General features: G+C 39.4%; 1 protein-coding gene across 2 annotated transcripts in view; it reads right to left on the bottom strand.

Moving 5' to 3' along the window:
• Positions 1 to 223: 223 nt before the first annotated feature.
• The window catches only part of RAB31 (RAB31, member RAS oncogene family), a 63999-nt gene continuing 49026 nt past the window's right edge, over positions 224 to 15196 (bottom strand). For both annotated transcript variants that reach the window (XM_083824020.1, XM_083824021.1), the window contains exon 7: positions 224 to 4569. In XM_083824020.1, the coding sequence (XP_083680146.1) occupies positions 4472 to 4569 (98 nt within the window). In that variant the 3' untranslated portion in view covers positions 224 to 4471. The remainder of the gene's footprint in view (positions 4570 to 15196) is intronic.

Below are 15196 nucleotides of genomic sequence, written 5' to 3'. Positions count from 1 at the left end.
AATTTTCAGATGCTCTTTTCCTGTTTTTTGAAAGCCCGGCTGAACTCCAGGATCCTCCCAGAATGCATTCAGCTTCTGCTAAAAGGCCAGTGCAGTCACACACGTTTCAAGCAGCATTTTAAATACCAGTTAAACAATCCGCAGACAGCCATTTTTCTAGAGCAAATAATGTGAAAAGCAGGACCTATTTTGTTCTGCTTTATTGAAACCAGACGTCCCCAAATCAAAGGTATTTAAAACATTTATTAGCGTTAATCGTTGTAGGTTAAATAAAACACAAAAACTACATTTTAGGGCAAAAATATTATTAGGTATGATACAATTAATATGTAAAACAGAAATTAAAGTATTAACAGATTGCAGCATCCTATACATGAAGCGAGTGGGTCCAGCCCAATCAAAGCCCTTATATAAACAAAACAGAGGAAAAGTACTTAGCAAGTGATTTTAAACTGACAATTTATCACTGACTGTGGTTTAAATAATTAACGGTAGGATACTAAAATACATCATCACTGTACTGAAAAGGTCTGATTATAGTCAGAGTGCTCTCATTACATCTAGTCATGCTTATCATCACATGCCATGAAGGATTAGTGAGCAGACAAGGGATGATAGATAACTTTTCTAGTTATTAATGTATACCGATGTTATATTGTAGCACTTCAGATAGACCTGCTGTATCTTGAACAAAAATAATTGGACTTTTTTTATTTTCCTCTTTTTTTTCTTTTTTTTTCTTTTTTTTTTCTTTTTTAGTGCAACTTCAATACTTCTGAGTCCCAATTCTTGGATAATAATGGTGTTTTGTAGATTTCTCAGTCTGCAAGACCAACCTTTTCTATAATATGCCATTTTCATGCATAAGAATGGCAAGTCAACAATAGTACCTATGTGTATCTCCATCTTCTTGCTAACCTTCAGCCTGAAGCTTTTAGTTCCTAAAGATGAAATGACCATTAAAAAAAAATGTACTTACAGAATACAATGTGCAGTATATGAGAACCAGACATAGTGAAAACACTACATGTCAGCATAACAATATAAAACTGTACTTATATACACACACATATGCAGAGCATATATGAAAACTAGTTCCTTCATAATCTTTTTTTTTTTTTTAATTTTTTTTATTTTAAACTAGTTCATGACTAGCTGGAAAAGCAAGTCACCCACAACTGGACGGTCACAGCCTTGAATCATGGTGCAAACAAGACTCCACCAAGCATACTTGGCACTGCAGCTCGTGTTTCAGTCCTGCTGACAGCTCTCTTGGGAAAACCAATCTTCAACAAGTCCAGCACCAGCTGGCCAGTGAAGAACTGCAGCACTATTATTATTATTGCTATTATTATTATTATTAGAGCAGATCAACTACAGATTTAAGTGCTCCTATACAGTAATTTAGCTTTCAACCAGCCATTAACTACTAAGGAATTATGATTGCTGCTGAAACTTTTGACTCAGACTTTGTTTTTTTCTATGTCATTTTTCTGGCTGTTTAAGAACGGTGGTGGTACTTTCTGAACAATGAAGGCAACAGAAGAAAGCAGAAATCATTAATTTCACATTCGAAAATCACAATTTTTGAAACCAACCATTCCCCTGTTTGAAGAGGCAAGTTAAAGCTGCATTTCAGCTTTGACAAACAGCAGATAGACAACATCATCATTGAATGCTGGCCCCATCTTCAAAGAATATGCAAGCTACTGTACAATACAGTTGCTTTATATTTTCACCTGTGACTTCTGAGTTGTCCACTGAAGCTTACCGTAACCCAAATTTCAAGAACTTAATCAATCAAAATCCTTATTCATTTAAAACTTCCTTGACAAAAAGCAGAATAAAGTAATTTAGATTTGGCCCACCAAATGCAAAAATACCTTTAGCCTACTTTGCTAGCATTTGAATTTTAAAATCTGCCAGAGATCCATCGTAGCAATTTCCAATTCTACACTATTTAAAGATGTAACTCACCAACCTGCACTGATTCACAAACAGCTCAATGGCAGCTGTGAGAGCTGCTTGTTCAAGACAACATCTATTTCACACAGACCAGCATGAATTGCCAGTTCCAGCAGAAAATCAGACTATACAAGGTACTTGTAGAACTGTCTTACAGAGCTTTCAGACATCTCAGGTAGGATTTAATGCATTTTGAGATGTCACATTACAAAAAGAAAGATGCCATACAGATTTATGAAAAGTTAGCAAGTCAGTTATGCAGAACTGTTATACGTTGAATTAAAATTCCTAACATCTTTTAAAATGTGGGCTAAATCATATCTTGTTTTCTTGGTAACAGGTCTAGCCTTTGACCGGGTTTTACTTAGGAAGCACCAGATCTCTTGCAGCGTGTGGTCATAGATCCCATCAACTACCTGAATCTGTGTTGTCGATCAGTTTGATATTTCTTTAGCACTGCAGGCCTGGTTAACCTCCCCTGCCTTCCTGTAGCTGCCTGGGCTCCCTCAACAGCTCAGGGAAAGAGCCAAGCACCCTGGGCAGATGCACTTATACTGGGATGGGATGAGAGAGTCCCTAAAGGAGTCTGTCTCCCTCCCCACCTGTCGCTGAATTTTCATGTGAATGACGCTGGATTATCTGTAAAATACTTGCTGCAACTAAGCAGTGGCATGGATCTTTTATCAACATAGGTGACAAAACAAAGTTTACCCTAACTATCGTTTCAGGTGGTAGCTCTTGTGTCTATGTGCATTATCCAAGGACAAATTTTCAAGTACAAGTGCTTTTCAAGCACTTCAAAGGAATCCAAAATACCTGAAACATCGTGCATATGTGAAAAAAACAATGTAGTTTAGATTCTGAGATAAGATCAGGTGGGGAACATCCCACCTGACATTAATTATTTCAGCCCTCTGAAGAAAAGAAAATAATACTGTTCAGTATATCCAGCTCTGGTTCAAGCGCTAATACTTTGTGCTATTTATCAAAGCAATCTCACAACCTAGCAATAAAGTCTGTTTTTATGCATAAACACAGAAGCCCAGCTCTAGCCTGTCTGTTTACAATTTATAGCAGAAAGTTATTTTTCTCTTGATTACTTTTCATAAAGCCCCCAACAACGTGCGCTGAGTTTAACTTTCCCAGTAAACGAACAAATGAATGCTGAGAAATGCGGGTGGGACTCTGCTTTTGAAGCCTGTATTCCTTATCCTAGTCCAGATTTCAATTTGAATTGATGAAGAAGAGAGAGCCATAATTTATCATCTCAATCACACACATTCATAAAAGATGGAAGTGGAGAACACATGCAGTTTTACAATATTCCCAGTACATAGCCATCTATTGGGTTTATTTTTCTACACTATATTTTTTCAAGTGCATTAAGCTTCAAATGTATCAAGCAGTGGGTCTTCCAAACTGGATCCCTGTGTTGGTGAAGAGACTATTCCACAAATGAACAGAATTGCATTCATAAGGAAACATTCTATTTTGTTTTATTAGATTCCAGCCTTTAAGCCCAAATTATATGGTGCTTTCTTAAACCATTTTTGTACAGAACTGCCATTCTTGGAACAGCCTCAGTGAGACTTCTTGGAGTGCTGAGGTGAGACAACGAAGGAGTCCTCCTGACTCACTGGGGCAGCGTGGCACTCTTTTAGAAATAAAGAAGTGGAATCTTTTAGCAGAGACAACTTTGGTCTGGGACACAGATTTGGAGGAAACATGGTAAGTAACAGACGTTAAATCGAAATTTGTGTTCTCTACAATTTCAGTGATTAATAAAGCCTATGCCCTGGAAAAGAAATGATTTCAGGCAAAGCGCAGTGGCTGCAACTTCCATTCTTTCCAGAGCAGTGAGAACGGCATGGGGTCCAGCAGTCTCGTTCATGACGATTCCTTCTTTGACATACACAGCAACCTCATGACACAGATTTTGACTTGTAGCCTGTAAAAATTGCACTCACTCATCCTTTGGATCCATTTTACTAGTTAGCAAATTCAGTCCAGTTCTTGCTGGTATTTACCGAGAGCAGAAGATGAAGCTACAGATTTAGAAAAATACAGAAGCAGAGTCCAGCTAGCAAGATGACAGAGAAACCGTAAGCCAAAACTCTGGTTTTGTGTGTTTTTGCACCCTATTGTTACACAGAAAACTCTAAAGACATGCCAAGTCCACTTTGCAATGTAAGAAGAGAAGTTTTTGTAGCAAATCTAGAATTTATAATATAAAAGGTTCTTTTTATTAAAAAAAATAGTCATTGGCTTAATCAGAGAATCAGAATTCTTAAGACATTGTAATTTTGAGTGGATTTTCCAAGTAGGTTTTGCAAAATCGCTTTGAAGTAAAGCTTTCCACTTCTGGTCCTTGCATTATTACTCACGGGAAGTATTGAAATTACTGCTTTCAAGATAAGGAGCCACATCACCGAGATCATGAAGTCCTTTCTCAGTGAAAAAGCAAATGGTGTTGTTTTTCAAGTAAATCGCAAAAGATCAAGTTGGGTCAGCAGCATCGCCTACCCGTCTGTGAAGTCTGCTTTCCGAGTTTGATTGCTCCATTGTTACCATTTTCATGAGGATCTAAGGGTGGAATTTGCCGACCTGAAATACATGAGGAGACACAGCATATTCAATTTTCCCAATGTAGTAACAACACATGCAGACAATTGGATGATTTAGTTTCCGTAAGAATTACATCTGTAAAGTTTCACCAGAAAAGAACCATCTTCTTTGTACCTTGAATCTTTTCCCCTTGCATTCTGCTTATGAAAGAAGAATGTTTTAACATCTAAAAAAGACATATGAAATATGGCTATCAAAGAAAGCCCTAAGTACACTGAAATTGTTACATGTGTATTTCAAAGTTATCTTACTTAGAAATTCACAATTAAGATGCAGAAAATTCTTGGCTTTCTCCTAATTCCACTTAAACATGAATGGTTCTAGTTTAACAAGATCTTGACACTCCTAAATCTGCATGTCATTTAGTCCTTGTACACTAGAGTTTTACAAAGAACTGTAATTAAATACATACTGCCTCTACTTGGAAAAAAGAAACAAATCGGTTCTTATTGAATCCCTCTGTCCTTCGAGGGGTACCTATGTCTCCAGGGATGACAGCTTTTATTAATTAACAACACCCATCCCCAGCTCTCCTGACTTCTTAATAGTCTTAAGGGGTGATTATTTTAAGCATCTGCAAGAAGTTCAGCCATCACAGAAGACCTAGAGATCTCCCCCAGGGCATAAAGCACTGATCCACGTCTCTACCCTGTGTCTCATTAGTACTGCTGCATCTTTGGTCTAACTGGCTTATCCACTCATGGACAACGTACCATAATATGCTCAATAATCAGAATTATAAGAGGAAAAACAAGATCTTCCCAAGTCCAACCTTGGTCTCTGTCTTTGGTCAGGCCTGGCTTTTCCATTACACCTACTGTGTCATCTCTCTTTCAGTATCTCAGAGGTTACAGTCATGATAACTTACTTTCTCATTACCCTGTGGACTTGCTGGAAATTTTTTTCTGAAGCTGAATCTAGTTTCTGTGAATTACTCCTGTTTTTACTCTTACCTGTGTTAAATAACAAGAGTCAAAATATTTAACTGTTGTTATATGACACTTTGAGAACATAAAGGTTCGGTGAACAGCTGATCATAATACAGGTGGGTCTTAAGAGTTCAAATTTCCCCATCCTTTGCTGTATTTATTCGCAGCTCTCTCTTCCCAAACGTTCCATGAATTATTTATATACTTTGAAGCCTGAGTCCTGCAAATTACCTGAGGGTGGTGGAAATGAATTAAAACCGTTCAGGTAAAATCCAATCCCAATGAAATCAAACAGCAATATTTCATTGGTCAAACTTGTCCCTAAATTACCTTTGGTCAAATCCATCAAAATTTCATCTATCTTGTTCAATCATTTCTGAACAGGTGTATTATACAGCAAAAGTGAGACTTTTGAAGCAGACAATCTTATGTATTTCTACAACTGAATGAGAGGACAAAAATTCATCATATTACTAAGGTAAAAATACTGTATCTGGTCCAACATAGTAGGAAACAAGTATCTTGAGGGCTTAAGCACGTATAAGCACTGTCATTACAACTCTGCACTCTACTTTAGGTCAGTAAAATATCAACTTTACACCCTGCATGCAAGCAAGAAATCTAGCCATAATCTAAGTGCCCTTCTGAGGTAAAATAAAAAGCAGAATAGGTGGTCAGGGATGTTAGGGTGTAATCAGTTCTATCAGCTTTGTTTGGAGACTGTCTCCACTAATTTGTAAAAGCTTTAGAAATTATGAAGAACGTATTATCTGTAAGAGGCTTTCCAAGAAGATAATGTTGTCATTTTAGAGACATACCTACCATTTCCAGGTAAAATAAAAACCTGCCCATTCGTCCCAGAGCACAATGTAGCTAAAAACAGTTGGAATCTATGGACACAGTTTCCATAAGATACCATTAAGCAAACAATCCCTAAACATTTGTTTCTTCTTACAGTAAGTTGGGAAGAGGAAAGCTCTTACAGGCAAACTAGCTTAACTTTTATTTTAGAAGTCCACATTAAACACTTATTATCTCTGTTTCTCATCCAGTATTTCATAGTTCTTATAAGTTTAAAATATTTTCTATAGCACTTTGATGGTATGCAAACAAGAAGGCAAGCTTATCTTTGGAGCAAAAACATTGTAAGCTTCAAGGTCGGCAAACACTTTGGCCAGTTCAGGGCAGGACACCATACACATAGTTAAGAATCACCTTGGTTTGTTTCATTTCTCATAACGATTTTTTAAAAAAAGCAGATAACAGATACCAAGCATAAAGAGAAAAATCTCTAGGCATAATATTTGCTGATTAATTATTCTGGGCTTTGACCTTAAGTACTGTTTGTCATTAACCACTCATGTTTTCTGTTGTTTGGATATCCCCCCTTGAATTCAACACAAGGAAATAAAGTTTTAAACAGCTTAAAAGTTTACAAGGTTTTCTTTTGTTTGTTTTGTTTGTTTGTTTTGTATTGTTTTTAGTAGGTGAGTTTGCTCTCACTCATTATTCCTCCTATTACAAGATTTGTTCACCCATCAAGTTAAATCATTTTAATTTTAGTAACAAAACTTATCCCTGCCCAGGGAACTTTTACCATCCGATGAGGAGCTGACAGGAGTAACTTCTGCTGGAGCATGAAACTCAGTCTAATAACTAACTGGGAACCGGCTCCACAGCAAACGGTATGGTGATTCTTCACTGAGAGTCGTGGGAAATGGCATTAATTTTAGAGAGCGTGCTTTCATTACAGAAAGCAATGGATCTAGGTAATAGGAAAATAACCAGCCAGAAACCTGTGTGGCTGATTGTCTCCCCCTGGGCCTCCTTAACAGCCAGTCTCACAACCGCATTGTAACAGGGAAAGGTTTAAGTTGCAAAAAACCATGAAGGATTAGCAGAGAAATGCTGAGCCTTCATCTGCATTTGGTGCTTCTGAAACAGCTCAACTGCTATTGCTACCTAAAAGGATTGTCATCATCTCATGTTGTAATTCAGCTATTGATAAACATAGCGTTAATATTGCTGACACCAAAACAGTCCAGCTGGCACTGAGTCAAGATCAATAGAGGTTATAAACTGAATTAATTTTTTAAAAGTATATACTCATTTAAAAGTATTTTTCACTGGCATACATAACTTCTGTTCCAGAGGAAAAAAAAAAATGCCCATATACCTTTTATAACCTACAGCACTGTTAATTTTCTGCAGTTGACATCAGATAGGAGCAGTAGTGCCCCGACATTTGGCCCAACAATTCTCTGCTCAAGAAATAAATAGATTAAGACAGTTCCTCCTCAGACTGAATATTGCTCTGTTAAGATTGAACTAGCTCAAAAGTTCTATGGGATATGGAACTCTTCTATTGCTTAACTTAACAAACTAGACCATAAAAAGAATACCTTTTCCACATTTTACAGAGCAGGATACAGCCAGCCAGCTTACCATTTGACAAAAGAATACCAAGCACATGCTTTAGGATTCCAGATGAAATAGCTGATTAGAGAAAAATAGATGTGCATACATTTATCTAAGAACTGGTAAAAGGGGAAACTTACAGATTTATTATTAAATCATTCTGCTAGAGGCAATATAATGCTCCATATGGTTCCCATCACTGACACTTACATGGAGTCAAGTCTATTGACTGTGACTTAAAATTAGATTTTGCACCTGCATTAATTATGTAATTACATATTTTGATTTAATTTCGCTAATGTTTAGAGCATGTTTCATAGATTATTTTATGTAATGAAATTGTTTGTAAACATTCACCTCTATGCAGAGGCCTTGAGGTCCTCCATGATCTCATTCCAATAAGCACATAATCACGTATAAAATAATAAGCATCACAACAGACTGCTCAATGTAGAATTACAGAAGTATCAAGGTTCTGAAGTGAACTTTCCAGGTTAACAGGTGGGAAGCACTAAATCAGCTGTATCTCCCCCTTTCTGGCATGTCTGAGTTGGGCTGAGGCAGTCCAGAATGAAGGTCAGGGTCTTCTCCAACGCCCGGCTGAGTTCCAACTCCTGCTTTTGGATCGGAGATTTGTAATGCAAAGAGATTAATTGGCACTCTGGGAATTGTGGTTCTGAGAGTGCCAGAGGCAAAGGAAGGGAGGGAGGGACAAGAGGTAAACTAAATAAGAAGGGAGAAAAAAGAAAACTGGAGGAGGAAGCAAAAGAGGCAATGGGGACTGGGTGACAGCTCTGCAAGAAGATCTTGAAGAAAGGCAGATGGGGATTGCTCTGCTGCAGCTGGAAGCATGATGCATCACCACAGTAATAAAATCTGCTCTCTTTGTTCCTTTTTGAATGTGATCCTCCAGTTGTAAGCGGTGAACAGATAGTCAATTAGTGTGTGTAGGAGAAAGGAAAATGGATGTGATGCGATCAACCTTAGCTGGCACATCCAAGTGATGAAATTCAAGCCCAAAAGAAGCACAGTCCTGTTATCTAACAAAACTACAGTTCTGCTAAGGGTAAGAGGCAATGCATTGTGGTGCTGCACACTGTGGCTCTGTGCATTTCTCCCACCTATTCTCTTTCTGAAAATGGTGTACAACACTGGGGGGTTGGGGAGAGGAGGCTGGAGGAAGGGGGCATTTTTGTTAGGGTGGGACGTGAAATCCATCTCACTTGGCTCCAGAGCAGCAGCCTAACGGCTGCCACACAGCTTTCTGGCAATGTGCTTGCTGTGGCTCACCTGAGAAAAGCTGGGCTGCCTCAAGTACAATGGTTAGACAGTGGCCAGAATCTCCTCCTAAAATTGCTAGCTGTATCACAGCAAGGTGAACCCCTGCAAAGCACTGCTTTCTATAAACCATATTAGCAAAGCCAGCCATCCGTGAATGCACGGCGGAATGCAGCAGGCACATCTTACCCAACAGTTTTGGCATTTGCATACGTGACCCTTTGTGCACTTGTGGGACTTATGGCAGTCACACTTCTTATCTCCCCAAAATCCTTTCATCCTTTGAAACCAGTTTCACTGGTATGGTAGATTTTCCCCATGTCTCTTATGCGGGTTATAAAGTTTGTCCCAGTAGTCGGTCTCTGTTTTCCTCTTCTCCCCCATACTTGCAGTGAAGCAGAATTTTCCCAATTTATGGAGCTGATGGCTGTTTACTTCACGCAGTAAATTTTCATGCAAGGTAGCACACGTTTACAATAAAGGACATTGCATAATTGAACATAGTTAGGTTGCAATTATTTTAATGCTACTAATAGCATATCTAATAGCATCTCCAACTGAGATTTTTTTTTTTTTTAAGCAAAAGGATAGAATTGTGACATTCAAGTTCTTGCTAGGGCAAGTGGCAATACTGTTTATGTAATCAAAATCATCAGAAAAAAAAAAAGACATATCTTATATGCATCAAAGTAAATAACAGGAAGCCTAACGCCTTTAATTAATAAGAGCTCCAATCTTGAGTTGAGGTCCTGCTGTAATTAATTTGGGTCTGTTTTGGTTTACTGACTTGTTTATGTTGAAAAGCTCACCTATGGTTGGAGAGAATTCCAGGCCCTTACAAATTTAACTTTAAGAGTAGTCCAAAGGCCAGTAAATTTCGCCTCACTAATTAAAATTTTGAAAGCAAGAGGAGAAATAATCCTATAACACAGGGAGGGTAAACTGTAAAGAATAGAATCTCAAACATTTATAAGTTAGAGTAATTTTCTTTCATCTTTTACAGTATTGTGAATGCCTCCCACAAAAATTCAGTTATGAGCTTGGGTTATAGCAAATCACATGCCAAAAGTGGCATGTGAATTGCACTGTAGCGTAAAAGTACTTGAGTTGCTTAAAATGTCTTTCATAGACCTCTCCACAGTGGTTCGCAGATCTCTGCATATCAGCAGATAACAGAATGAAAGCCACACAAAGCCCACCTACAACTCCATTCATGCAAGTAAGGCCATTTTATACATTCCTCTGCAGTTTGTTGAGTGTACAAGTGGTTAAGTTGTAAACTCCAGAGGGTCTTTTTCGTTGTTGTTGTTTTTTAATCTCCCAGTATTTCTAGGAAACAAGTATTTGGGTTACATTAAATATTCAATATACGAGCTGCTGGCAAGGCATCAGAAAATCAATGGCTTCATATGCGTATAACTGAGCGTTTACCACATGAAAGGTTGTATCCAGAGACAGAAACTCTCTGCTCTAATTAGCAAGCCTACTCTAGGAAGAACTTTCTTCTATGGATTGTAAAACATAAGCCCGTCTCATGCTCTTACTACTAGCCTCAGTAAGACCGAGTGTGATAACAGCTCTTTACAAGCCTTCTGCAGAGAAACCCCGATAATCCTATTCCTCATTTCACAGAAGGTGCTGAAATACTCCAGCCTTGGTTCCTTTGGTAGCACAGGCCCCTATGTTTGCCAGACTTGAAGAAATAATGTACATCCAGAGTTTATTTGTTGCTTAAGCACATGGTTGTTTCCTATTTCATTTGGCTAGGTATTCTTCAGCAGCTTGCTTGTCCCACTGCCTGTTTACCTTTGGACCTGCGGAGGCAGAGGGCTGTTAACCTGGGAGGTACATCTCAGCTCTGCCGTTCGCAGAGGTGGCTTTTATGTAATCTTCTCTCTGGTTTCTGGGGCACCTCCGTGCTCAGATAACAGGCAGTATACACACACACTGAAGACAAACAGCTGGGTGTGTACCAGATTTGAATAATGTAACTAAGGCTTGTTTTACTTGTTAAATGAGCGGGTGTTTGAAAATTACAAGGGTGTGATTGCTTGGGGAAGCAGTACACTTGGGGAAGCTCATTTAGTCATTTAAAACCTGATGGGTAAGCTGCCTTCACAGGCACAATCAGTGGTCAGTGTACTACAGCGTACCCATAAACAAGAAGGGATATACAGACATGGTGTGACCCAACACACATCCACAACTTTTACCACTATTTTTAATACATTCCTGGCATTTTTGCCGTTGCTGAAGTCTATACAAGTGGCGAGTTCCCAGCATCTCCTAGGGCTGTGATCCTTCTAAGGCTGGGAATCAAAACTTAATTAACATTCACTTGCATAGACACTTATCTCTTAAACAAAAATAAAAAACCCTTACAAACATAAATAACACAACTAGTAGAACACATTAAATATATATATAATTATATGATCTTTATATACAATCTTTTTTTATATATAAAAGAAATTTGAAACCCTTTTGATGCCAAAAACCTTTCAAGAAAGTCATCTGGAAAAATTTAATCCAAGCAGGGAATATATGACTGTACTAATGACATTCTTTTCTTGTTTACAGAGAAATAAGCAGCCATGTGATGTTTCACAATCACAGCAAGCCTTCAGTCAGGCGCTGCTAAATGTAATCAGGCTAAGTTGAGTGGCTTGCCGTCTGAAATCACAGAGGTACAACAGACAGCCAGGAGCTGCATTTGATTATGCAGCTCAGTGAAAACTCTCCAGCACAGAGGACACCGACTTTGCTGACTCTTTTGCTCAGTCTGCATCCCCAACTTTATTGGGCTAAGTATACTGCCTGCAGAGTCCCTGTCCCACCACATTTGCCCCATTGTCAAAAATGAAAAGTTTTTGCAGATTCTAGTCTTTCACACCTTGCATTTTCTTGGGAAGAATTAAGGATAACATATTTGCTTTAAGGCTCTGCAACTTAGACATACCTCAAAGCAGCCAAATCCTCAAATCCTGAGACTTATCAAAAAAAAAAAAAAATCTTTTAAAAATAATGTAGCACAGTAACTTTATAAATGAAGTGATCTGTCTATAACCTCCATAATTTTGTCAAGATTTATCTGGTTGTCAGCAAAACAACCCAGTTTCCCTCTTATTTTCCACCTTCTCTATCTCATTACATGGAGTAATTTTTTCCCATTATACTATTTCACTCCAGTCACAATATTTTCCCTGAAAAAGAGACAGCTGTTATCCACTTCAGAAAGCTGAAATGGTTATGTTCAAACATCCTTGGAAATATAAAGTGTAAGCAATCAGAAAGTAACTTTTTAGATAAATTAAAGTGTAGTCTACCCTTTCTGTTTGCTGCATCTATTTTGGGAAGGTTTTTAATGGAGAAATTCTCCATACGTGTTGGAGTCTCCTCTTAAATCCAGACTGCAAAACAGACAATACATTAAGAAAGCATACCTACAAGAGCCACTCTGCACAATAGCTGCTGCCTCTGCTATGCGGCTGGGGAGCTGCACCATGCCCTTCTACAGAAGCACAGTGAGAAGGGCACAATCTCTCAGGCAGCATGAAAGCAAACCCAAAGCAGCAGCAAGGCTTACAGGACACCACGTGAATAAAACTGTCAACAGGGTTGGAGCCCCACAGAGGGGCTTCATGCACAGAAAAGGCAGAAATGCTGCCATGCAACTCGTTCCAAAGACAGACTATTTTTGAAGTTGCAGCCTGCTCACTGGAACCCTAAATACAACGACTGAAGTGGTGTTAAGGTATCAGAAAGTTATCCCTTTGGTCAGTCAATCATATTAATTCATCCTCCTGCTAGCTAAGCATTTTTCACTTGGTTTTCACTGTATTTCTGTGAACACATACTACCAAATCTCTCCTTTCTCTCCTCTGAGTACTTGATAAAGTCACGAGTACATCCACTGAGACCTAATATTTCTATATATAGAAATAATTGCCTGTGGTATTAAGTGCACTTGCCTGCTTATCTAGTTCATACTAAATTCAATTTAGCTGATTTTCCTCATCTAATATACCCATTATTAGGGGCAGTTCATGCTGCCAGCTGCAGCGCTGCCTATCAAAAATGGAAACTAATTATCTAATTACGTGGCAAGGATGAGTTCCTCCGCTAGAACATTCACAACCGTCAGAGACAGGCAAGGAAGTAAACTATCACAAGGAAGAACCGGTTCCTCCAGACAGCCATGTTACACATTCGCCCTTTTTTAAAGGACGTAACAGAAAGGTAGATGTATTCTAGGAATATCAGTTCTCATTGACAATTTCAAATACAACCCATGCAAGCCAAGCAATACTTGAACAGGCCTATCTCAGGCAAAACACAATAGATAATACAAGCTGATTATGAATACGTGAAGGGAAATAAAATGAAGACCTTAGAGAAACAAAGGTGAGGTTGAGCTGGACATGCTGTCTCCTAGGCCTCTGCACCCCAAAAAACAGGGTTCGGGGAGAGGAGGAACCACCAGTGACGGAAGAGGATCAAGTCATGGAGCTTTTAAGAAATCTCAACCCCTACAGGCCTGAGGGTGCAGAGAGAAGGAAAGCCAACGTCACTGCAAAGCTGATTTTTATGATCTCTATCATATTTGAAAGGTTTGGGACATTGAGGGAGGTCCCCTATGACTGAAGAAAGGCAAATGTTACATCTGTCTTCCAAAAGGGCAAGAATAATAAGCCTGGGAACTAGAGGGTGGTCAGCCTCACTCTGCTTCCTGGAAAAAACTTGGAACAAATCCTCTCAGAAGCTGCTTCTGAGCACGTGAAGGTAAAGAAGGTGAACAGGACCAGTCAGCATGGGCTTAACAAGGGTAAACCATACCTGACCAACCTTATTGTCCTAAATGATAATATTGCTGGATCTGCGATGAGGGGAGAGAACTGGATGTCATCTTACCTTGACTTCAGCAAGGCTTTCAACATTTTCTCCTACAGCATCCTGATATACACAAGTCGGGCTTTTATAGTCTAGATAAGTAGACTATTAGCTGCATGAAAATTTGGCTGGATCATCAGACTTAAAGGCCACTAGTTAACAGTATGTATCTACCTGTAAGCCAGTTACAAGACAAGAACTTCAGGTACCTTGCTTAATATCTTTTATATTGGTGACCTGAAGGAGAAAAAATATGCATCTACTCCAAGCCTGCAGACAATGACAAGATCAAAGGTGCAGTCAACACGGTTGAGGGCAGGGCTGCTGTTCAGAGGGCATTAGGCTAGAAGGAGTGAGACAACAGGAGCATTGTGTGATTCAGAAAGGACAAATGCCAAGTCCTTCACGGGGAAAGGAAGAGCTCCTGGCTACAGGACTCCCTGGGGACTGGCAGCCCAGGGAGAAGCTCTGCCCTAAAGGACCTGTGGGCAGCAAGCTGAGCACGAGCCAGCAGTGCTCCCTGGCAGCAAAGGTGGCCAACAGCATCCTGAGTCATACCAACAACACGTAAGCCAGTAGATCAAGTGAAGTGTTTAGCTCCCTCTAGATAGCGTTAACGCCTGCTAAGTAATGCATCCAGTTTGGGGCACCACAACATAAAAATGTTGGCAAACTGGTGTGGCAGCGGCTAAGAATTGAACCAGGGGAGGTTCTGACTTGATATGGGGTGTGGTGGAGGGAGAGGGCCATGCCACTGTGAGGACTATTTAAGTACTGGATTTGGCTGCCCAGAGAGGTTGTGGGACATCTGCCCTTGGGCCCAGCTGGAAAAAGGCCTGAGCAACCTGGTCTGAACTCACTAGCAAGTCTGCTTTGAGCAAGAAGTTGGACTGAAGGTCTCCTGAGGTCCCTTTCAGCCCACAAGGTCCTGTGATTCCTCCCACTCTCAGCCAGAGACCCAAACTGGAATTCGTAGGACACAAACTGAACCAGACATTTTTTCTGATCCTTGTGAGGAATGTCAGCCCCATCTTGTTTAAAAGACTTGGAGAGAACTTTTTTTTTTTTTAAATGGATTCCACTGGAATGAC

This window comes from Anser anser, assembly GCF_964211835.1.
Source record: "Anser anser genome assembly, chromosome: 2".
NCBI lineage: Eukaryota > Metazoa > Chordata > Aves > Anseriformes > Anatidae > Anser > Anser anser.
This window is presented reverse-complemented; position numbering and strand designations above follow the sequence as displayed.